At 31.2% G+C, this 10,522-nt stretch overlaps 1 protein-coding gene across 1 annotated transcript; it reads left to right on the forward strand.

The window, feature by feature from the left end:
• Positions 1 to 2,069: 2,069 nt before the first annotated feature.
• LOC125065798 (protein cortex) lies at positions 2,070 to 10,298 on the forward strand. Its single transcript, XM_047673629.1, has 9 exons — positions 2,070 to 2,208; positions 5,221 to 5,340; positions 6,187 to 6,373; positions 7,396 to 7,556; positions 7,726 to 7,874; positions 8,235 to 8,445; positions 8,636 to 8,834; positions 8,940 to 9,083; positions 9,218 to 10,298. The coding sequence occupies exons 1-9, from the start codon at positions 2,179 to 2,181 to the stop codon at positions 9,355 to 9,357; spliced, it is 1,341 nt and encodes a 446-aa protein (XP_047529585.1). The 5' UTR covers positions 2,070 to 2,178; the 3' UTR covers positions 9,358 to 10,298.
• Positions 10,299 to 10,522: the final 224 nt, after the last annotated feature.

Consider the following 10,522-nt stretch of genomic DNA (forward strand, 5'->3'; position numbering starts at 1 on the left):
GTGGAGTGACTGTTGATTGCTTAATAAATGTCTGAGGTAGCTAAAATATTTATCTGAGTTAATATTAATTAGAAACATGCTATCGCGGAGTTTTCTGTATGCCTTTTTGAGATACAAGTTTCCAGAGTATTTTATTTTGATGTATCTTAAGTTTAGCCAGCGTTAGCATGTAAAAGTGTACGCATTTTTTTGGATAAAACAACATTATAGTCAGCTATCTTGTACTCTATTTGCAAATAATAAATATGAACCTTTACAAATAACTACTTATTTTATAAAATAAAGTAAAAAAATAGCAAACATTTTTATACGATTGTTACTAATAGATGGAGCGATATAAGAAGAAGGTTTGGGTGTATAATTCATTGAGATTTTTGTGTAAAGTGGCCTAAATATGATGATTGTTGATGTTATCAGAAAAAAATATACCCACCAATATATATTTTAATATGTTTTATGTAGACCCTTATTCCACATGTGTGAAGCCAGGACTGGTAATTTATTATAAATAATAGTTATTATTAATAATAGTAGTTATTGATCTTTCCATTAGTGAAAACCGTGTACAAATCCGTCGAGAGGCTTAGAAGAAGTGAGTGACAGACACAGCCGGTGTTATTCGACGACTTTGTGAATAATTATACATATAGATAAATAATGGTAGAATACGTTCGTTTAATTAAAATGTCTAAAACTATTATGTTCAAATTCTAAAACTAGTATGTATTTACTTGTTTCTTGTTGAATTACGTGCGTTAAAATTCCGCATATTAAAATATAATTAAAATATTTAAAATACGATCACATGACATTAGGTATTTTGTTTATAGCGAATATGTAAATGTAACTCATTAATTATTTTTTTACGAAATTTTCTTTCAACATGTATTACGTGCAGTTATTTGAAACGTTATTTGTTGTTCAAATGATTCATAAGAAGCGTTGTCTTAAAGATAAACTAAACTTTATAATTAATAGTAAACTAATTAATAAAGGGGCGGAATTTACACAAATAGTAAGGATGACTATAACTGACTATTCATTTTACATTAACGAACCCTTTACTAATTACTACCTTATTTTTACGATTTCTATATTGTATATTATATATTGTATGGTAAATAATAGTTTTTTAAGTTTCGTGCTGTTAAACCACTTGGAGGATTTTGAAACGAAATTCTTGTGAGGGGCGAAAATATGAAAATATAATTCAACAGCATCATTCGGCTTATAAAATATATAGTATGTTTTGATTTGATTATAAGACGCACATTTTAATAGCCGGATAATTTTTTTTCTATTATATTGTTATTTGTATTTTTCTTTGAAATACCATATAATTTTAAATTGTTTTCTTTCGCAACAGTACGAAACCTACTTCATTAGAATCCGATTCGTACTTGACAGTATTATGTTTATTTTTACTTCTAATTGTAAAGTAGCATTTTTTGTTTTTTTCCTGTGTGTTGTTATCAAGAAAATAATCTTTTGACTTGTTTTTTGTTCAAAAATATAATTAAATATATATTTTTTCTATATATATATATAAATGGAATAACCGATCATGATTAAATGCTTAAAACTAATTTTATATAAGTAAATAGCAAAACTATTCACGAGCACGTAGCAGATACCTTTGTAAGGAAGATACCTTAGGGTATTTATCTATGAGTATAATCAATGACAGGAATTGTTTTGAAACTTCTACATTCATTATATTAAATTATAAAAGATAATTAACTTTATTTCATATCAGTAACTGTCACTAATTGTGGGGCGATTTGACTAATGAATCATATTATGGGTACACATTGCTGATTTCGTAATATACCCCCCATATTATATAATACTATTATAAGAAATGAAAGTGAAATAATAATAAAATGAACATAAACAAACTAAAACGAAACAAATTAAATTTGTCGTAAAAAAATCTCACATGTCGGGTTACTTATGCAAAAGAACCAAATTATGTATAAAAAAATTATGTTAATATGTCTAAAGTAAATAATAATCTGTATACATAAGAAAAATAGTTGAGGGTAGTTCGAAATAGAATGACATGGACTTTAAATTAATGAGAAACTATTACCGTTGAAAAATTTCGTTTTATACAAAAAAAAACTAGAAATTAAAGTTGTTTTAAGTTTAACACAAATGTTTATATACTAATAAGTGATGGATAGAACGATATTTGGTAAAAAAACAGTAAGTAACTTGATTACAATCATTTAAAGATAAAGAGGTGTATAATTAGTTTGTTACATTATTATTATGAACTATTTTAAATTTCAAATACGTCAGTGTTTGTCACTCATTCACTTTCTAACGTTTAGACGGATTAAATAAAATATAATAATTGAATAAAAACGATTATGTCGTTTAACAACAATCCTAAATGATTATTTTTATTATAATTATTATTAATACAAAATTACAAGAGCAAAAGTTTAAAGCGGAATGGAATTACTTCATAGATTGTTGTAATATCATAATGTATAACCAAACTCACACCCTCAGCTTTTTGCTCAAGCGAAATTCCTCGAAATAAAATAATTAATATTCAAGATTTATGATTTTATAATTTCCAACATTATTTCCAAAAACAGAAATTGGTATTCTCTATTCACCTTTACATTTTATTTGCACTAAATTAATATTTAAAACCAAGAGTTCAAAGAACTTAACGATTACAAAGTAAATATTATTGACGTCTTAGTACTTGACGTCTTACTAAAAATATGTACTGTTAAGTTTAACGCTGCACAATGAAATATTAATGTTAACATAATGTAAGTGTTGCCTCGTAAAACATATGAATTGACTTTTTTATACTCATTTTTATATTAAGGGTCTTATCAGATGGGTTTGTATTCAGTATCATACTAAATTCTCATAAAGAGCGATGATATGTGAGTTAGTCTAGCTTTCTGTTTTATTTTAACGCTTTAATAATATATTAGCATACAGGTGAATTATAATTTATTATTTAAATAACTTCATAGTATGGTATTAACATTTTTTTAACCTCATACAAATGAAACGCCACGTCTCAAACGGTAAAAGACGAGAGCTACAGGCTATATATACGCCACGCTTATATACTGTAGATTAGTAAATAAAATCATTGAAGTATATCTTTTTACACATTTAGGTACTATTTATTTTTAATTATACACAGATAAAATGAAAAAATCGACAGCACTTGCACGATATTGATCCGGCAACTTTTGTTAATAATTCACTTGTTCTTGCCAATGAGTTATTGAGACACCTCTAATAGGTCTCGGTTAAATGGTTGATATCGAAAATAAAATAAAATGACTGTGTAATTTAAAAATTCTATTTTGTTGTTGACAATATTTTGTACATGCTTGTTCTAAGACTTATGTATGGACGTTAATTTTACTGTTCATAATCACTAGGTGTTGTTGATTATGACATTACATACGAAAGGGCACACAAAATAACCATACTTTTCTTGTGATACTAATAGTTTTTTATGGAGATAAAAATTAAATATATATATATATATATGTATATTTTTTATACAATTGGTAGGTGGGCGAGCAAATGGGCCACCTGATGGTAAGTGGTCACCACCGCTCATAAACATTGGCGGCGTATTAGTTATTTATAGTTATGATGTACGTATATGTTGATATTGTTGAATTACAATAAATATAAACACGACATGATGTACAAAATTAAACATACAATGGAACTTTTTTTTACGTTTTTATGAATTCAACCTATTCAAATCCCATCACAACATATTGTACCCAATGTATTTTTATCACAGTCTGTGCGAAATTATAATCACATTTCTATATTTAGACGGTAAGCTTTAAGTAACGCAAAAATGCATTAAAGTTCCAAAACACGTGCTCTTTTAAACATTCGTCTATCAAGAACTGGTATGCGTTTCGTGCCGCCTGGTGGGTTGACACATATGACAGTTATTTTAACGACAAAAAGCAATGCTTCGTGTTTCTGTGTTCCAATGTGAAGGGTGAACTAGAATAATGACAACACAAGGGACATGACATTATAAATCCCATAGTTGGTAGCGTATTGTTATTGTAAGGAACCATTTCTTTTTTTGACGTTAAGCAACTATTTTAGAGTATGCTTTTACTGCCTTTAATCCTCGGTATATAAATCACATCTATAAAATTAACATATCAGTTTTTTTACAACATCAACTTATAGTAAAAATAATTTTGATACACCGATATCACCGACCTCAACGAGATCAAGTACTATCATAAAATATATATATATATATATAATCCTCTTGACTCGCCTTATCCACTCGCTAAATAATTTTCCATTATCTGCCAATAAATGCTAGCCGTACGGAAACATATGTTCCTGCAAGCAAAACTAAATTAGTTTTTTTCTAAAGAAGTGTACTAAATAGGGTGTACTAAGTATAACAAGTTATATTCATAATATTTTAAGTATAGGCAGTGCAAATAATTGTTATTATTAATTATTTTTTAATAATACATTAATAGTTTTTAACTTCATTGTTAATTTCTCTTTCTCTCTATCTCTCTTTCTTTTAATTTTAAACCTTTGATAATTTTATCCATGGCATCTACGCCTCGTACTATGTAATGTATGTAAGTGTTTGTAATAATATCATATACTAATATTTAAAGATTCTAAGTTTCCAATAATTGCATTGGGAACTTTTATTACAAATATTGGTAAATATTTGTTATTTATAAAATTTAATGTAAGTTTCAATAAAAAAAAATGAACAACAACATTCTCCGCCATTTATAGTACAATATTCTATTTATATATGAAGTTACCTATCATGAGCTATAATTTATACGCTTACAACTAATTATCAAATCAAATCAATTTAATTAATTTAATTTTGGGAATATTGTCCAACATAGGTCAGTCCCATTAAAATTAAAATATACTTTATTGAATTAAAATTGGAAACTACTTCGATCGTTTCAAAAACTGAAATCTTTTTTATATATTTTTTTAACTAGTTAGTATGTGCTTTAGAAAAATAATCAAAGACATACGTTTTACTTTAAATTAATTCTATACCTTTGAGAAAATCGTCTCATTTTTATTTATCTACGTGTACGTCTACTTTTATTATCATATATAATACATCTCATTTTTTTATCTTATAAACAGCTTTTAATCTTGTAAATGATAAATACAAAATTGTCATGTATACATTTTCAGTTAAATACGCAGCGTAATCGCGTAGACAGATTCGTAGCGCCTCGCAACTCATTCGGTGAGGCGCGGAGGCGTCGCTCTTGGCACGCCAGTTGTGATAGCACTGTGAACAGCGATGTTTGGGTAATCAATAATAATGATTTTTAAACTGCTTGATGCAAAACTTGCTTACAAGCAGCGGTATCCTTAAAATCCTCAATAGATTTAATTTATATAACGTAAAATTTGAGACAATACGATTTTAATTATACAAAAAAAGATTATATTATAATATTTTTGACAAAATTGTGAGTTTCACCGTTTGACTAATACTATTCCACCCTATTGCACCGTGCTTGTTTAAAATAAACAGACACAATGCCATCTCGCGGAAATTGTGAGAACTACAATAGCAATTTTTTTTATACTGATTAGAAAAGTTATAATTTAATATCGTGCTTTGTTGTTCCAGTAGAGTCAAAAAGAACCAGCCCCGAATCTTAGTTTACGCTTGTTTAGGGTTTCGCTTGTTAAGCACATCCATCCACATCGTACCACTTATATATCTACCGATAAATGATCCCAAACAGAAAAGATCCATAAAAATGAAGGCATAGGGAAACAGCCACGTTGGTGGATACACATGTGGAAGAATTTCATTGTAATTAGACATATGCAGATTTCCACACGATGTTTAACATATGAAAATTCAGTGGTGCTTGTCTGGGTATGAACCTGCAATTATCCGTTAAGATCACCAGTCGTAACCACTGGACCATCTCGGATCAGCGAAAAATTATGATGGAAAACAATTAATATTATTTTAATCGGAATGATATCTAGTACACATTTAATGAAATGTACATATATCATATATCATGCCTTCAAACTAACAATGAAATATGCATATCCTATAAATCCATACCCAAAGTTCTTTTACCGCCTGTGGGTCAACCGCAACCAATCTCGATACACTAATATATTTTACAGTTTGGGAAACATTTAAAACAGAAGAAATACGCAATTTACTTGGACGACGCGCTCAATCTCGAGCCGCAGGAAACGAACGGTATTCACAAACAATGGATCCGACCTTGGCCTTGCATACCGCGGAAGAAGAGCTACCTCTCCTCTGCGGATAGTATCCTAGACTTACCCACTTACAGTTACGCCACTTGTGAGTATTCCAACGTATCATACATATTAGGGCTAATTTAGGAATCCGTAATTAAGTTGGTTAGCTCTGTACATACTAAACGTTTTAATAACGCCCGTTGAGTTAATATGAACAATAAGATGCTTGCCTTACATTACATCACTTTTTTTACTTGGCACTAATTTTCTGATCTCGATATGTAGTGGTTCTAAAGATCAACGTTCATACATTCATACACGTTTTATGTCCAAATTGGAACGCTAATTAACATATCACGTAATGAAATGTACAAGTTGTGTGTTAACACATTGTCTGTTATGAAAAATACATTCAAAGGCAAATGAATAAATAGATCACGAACGGTAATTAAAATTACAAACATATATATTTAATTGAATAAGAATTTCATAAAAAAAACTTTATAATTACATTAATTCACGTTAATCCTAGTAGACGGAGAAATTCGCCGCTAATTTTTAATTGACAAACACATTCTGCATTTAAAATGAACCAATTATTCATTTACGTAAACATTTCTTCCACAGAAAAATCGTCTTATGAAAGGCCGACTAAACTAAATTTATATATAATGTCCAACAATTTATTGTAATTTATAATTCACTCGTTTTATTTAAAATACTTCACACATACTACAATTAATCGAAAAAACTATTTGAATTTTGAACAACCACTCACTAATACTCAATCATGAATATTATGCAAATGCGCCATTGTGAAGAAGTGCTTATTTAAAATTCTGAGACATGTAAGGGCAGACAGTCTTAATATATTTAACCACTATTAATATATACGAGAATTATTACACAAAATAATTTTACGCTTTACAAAGTATATTCTAAAATAGGCCACGATTGGTTTAAATTACCATCAAGCATTCGCATCAGCCATCGAACAAGCCTACCATCCATATCGTATAATATTTTACAAACTATTTATGGCTTAAGTGAACGTAACATTTATAGTTATAAATAACACGGTATCGTATCACTTAGCAGGTATATTTTTAAATTATTCCATTTAAGTTCCAGAACTCCTCGATTGGAGTAACGACAATATCCTGGTTGCAGCCCTGGGTAAGAATTATCATAAATGGAGCTGGAGGAGTCAAAGTCTCATCAGTCAGGGCTTCACGCAATATGAAATTCAGTGTTGTAAGTTCGACCCTCGGGGCGAACTCCTTGCTGTGAGTATACGTACAGCTTAAAATTCACTCGTGAAATAAACTTATTTATTTGTTTTAACAGTTGCGAATATTCTGTGAATTTTACAAATATCCGTATTTATAAGTCGACACCTCTGCACCCCGGGTGAAGACGGGACAGGCAGCTAGTTAAGTTGTAATTAAATTTTAGCTCGGCACCGATATGAATACAGTGGAGATTCACGACAACACTTTGAGTAAAAAAGTGTCAAGTAATCTCTGTCCTTGTCTGAACACCAGCAACCATTACTGCTCCATTACTGCGGTCGACTGGAGTCCAACAGGGAATTCTTTTGTAACGTAAGTTATCAATTTGTAAAAACGAGGAATAAACGAAAAATATATGGACTTTCTTCAGGCTTAAAATTATTATTATTATTCAAACATTGAAAACTCAATGTACAATTTAAAATATCTTAAAGAATAGTTTTAAAAATGGAACGATATTCTATATCCTTTGCTATTCGTGATTAATTTTGGCCTAACGTTTTTCGAAATTTACTCACAAGATATATGGTTTAATCGACGAACATTCTCTTTCATATATTTCTTTTAGATTTTTTTTTCTATAATTTTTTAAATTTCGCATTTATGTTAATGCGTTATTTAGGTGAACATTCATCTACAAACGGTTATCAATGAAACTCGTCTTGTTCGTAGTGGCTGCTCCTGGGGTAGCGTGGTGTCGTACAGCCGCGACGCGAAGCTGTGCAGCTGGCGGCGGCCGGTGCGCGCCGCGATCCTGCTCGTGCGCGTGTCGCCGGACGCGCGCTACGCCGCCGTCACGGCGGTCAGCTCCGCCGTCGTGCTGCTGCTGACGTGGCCCTCGTTGGAGATATATTCGAGTCTCGATTCTAATTGGACGATACGGGTTCGATATTTGTTTTATCTCAAAAAGTTAAGAACTAAGTATTCTGTATTTAAAATAAAAATAAATTCATTTATCACTTTGCAAAACAAAAATTAAATGAGACATTATTTACACTTATATCATGTAAAACTCGACATTTATGTGTGTAAATAATTTATAATGGCTAACAAAATAAATTCTATATTTTCAGACAATGACTTGGCACCCGTGGCGAAGCGCGTTACTAGGTGTCGGAGCGGTGACACCAGACCTTCAAGCGAGAATTGCTTTATGGAATGCTCCGACTTCAAAAGTCCGGGAAACGACCCTTGGCCCCAAGCGGTACAGTCTGGACGCTATGCTCTTCAGTCAAAGAACTGGCGAACTAGTGCTCAGCTTGTGGAATTCTGGTATTAAAGTTTTTAATAAATTGGAAAAATATTATACAAATAGTCAGACTTATTACTTTACTTTTGTACAGTTAGCTAAAAAAATATAAATTTTTAACATTCCAGATAGGGCAATACTACATCCGAAATCATGTTCCCAGTTGGTTGTGATGAGTGATCCTGAGACCGTGGTGGACCAGTGGGGAGAGGGTCGTAGTGGATTGGACCGAGTGAGGACTATGGTTTTTAGTCCGGATGGAACAAAACTTGGTATTACATAATACATACCAATAATTTTCCAATGTACCATTGTACTTATTTAAATGATGCAGTACTGAAAATATTAAAGGCAACACAGTTAATATTTTGTAAAAGTGGTTCGTCTCGTTTGCCTTTTGTTTCAGCGACAGCGACATCTGATGAGGACTTGATAATCTGGAACTTTCTCCCGGAAGACAAAAGAAAGACGAAGACTAAATGTAAACGTTTTTCGGCAATCCCTGTTTACTTGGACGAGGCGATGCAGGGCTACTCCCTCAGGTGAAGAAACATGTGATACCGTCGAGAAGTAACTGGGTGTACTTCGATATAATTATATTTCGTTGGCAATAAATTTTTGATCATTTTTTTAATATTGTTTCTATTAGCACGAATGGATTGTCATAATCAAATTTACCTAAAATGTATATTTACTCCTGGCTTGCTATTGCATAAACCTAAAATAGAACCCAATACAGATTAGTTTAAATTATGGTATAAAGATTATTATTACTATTAAGAATATTATTAGTCTAAGAGCCGAGGTGGTCCAGTAGATGGAATACGAGAATCTTAACCGAAGATCACAGGTATAAATTTGGCAAAGTACCTCTTGCACATTTTGAACAATAAATATTATTTAGCTTTGTTGTGTTTCAATTCAATCCAATAATTAAAACATTTTAATGAAAATTAGTTTGGCTGTCCAGAGAAGAGATACATCATATAATACGAATTATAACACAAATTTGGCACATGCAAAACTGAGTTGTGTTCGCCCGGAGTTTTAGGCCGAGACAAGATCCCAACGTGTTCTTGCCACTGGACTTTCTCGACTCTGCCTTAGTCTGATTATAATCAGCATGTCGTAGATAAAGATTTCACATTTTATAGCACGATCGCATTGAATAGGAAGGTACATACGTTGTTTTCTAGATTCTAGGTAATACTTTCGAGATACGTAACTTCATTGAATCGTCAGAGCCTCGTGCCACGGACATCGCAATACGCTTGGCTAATTTATTCACTTATTGTACCCGTCCGAACACCATTCATGATCGTACGAACATTGAATGCGAGCTAGCAAATCGCCCGCAGCGATATCCGCATCTCTTAACCTTTTAGTTTCATCTTACATTCATCTTATACATAGCTTTTAACCAGGTCTCAGCTTTAGTATTAATTAATTGAGCGCCAAAATCGAATTTAAGTGTATCTCTCCAATTGTAACGTTTAAAATTGAAATGTTTCTTTTACGCGTTAATTTTTTTATATATATTTTAAGTCGTGTGTTGTTTTGTCACTTTTGTATTAAAATACAATAAAATGAAGGACAAAACGAATTATATGTAATATTTTATTTTTGAAAAAACCCGTATGTATACATATTTCGAAAGTGTGATCCAAGTGTTTTCCATGAATATAACAAAATGCTATCATTTCGTAGTCGT

This window comes from Vanessa atalanta, chromosome 8 (genome assembly GCF_905147765.1).
Source record: "Vanessa atalanta chromosome 8, ilVanAtal1.2, whole genome shotgun sequence".
Taxonomy (NCBI): domain Eukaryota; kingdom Metazoa; phylum Arthropoda; class Insecta; order Lepidoptera; family Nymphalidae; genus Vanessa; species Vanessa atalanta.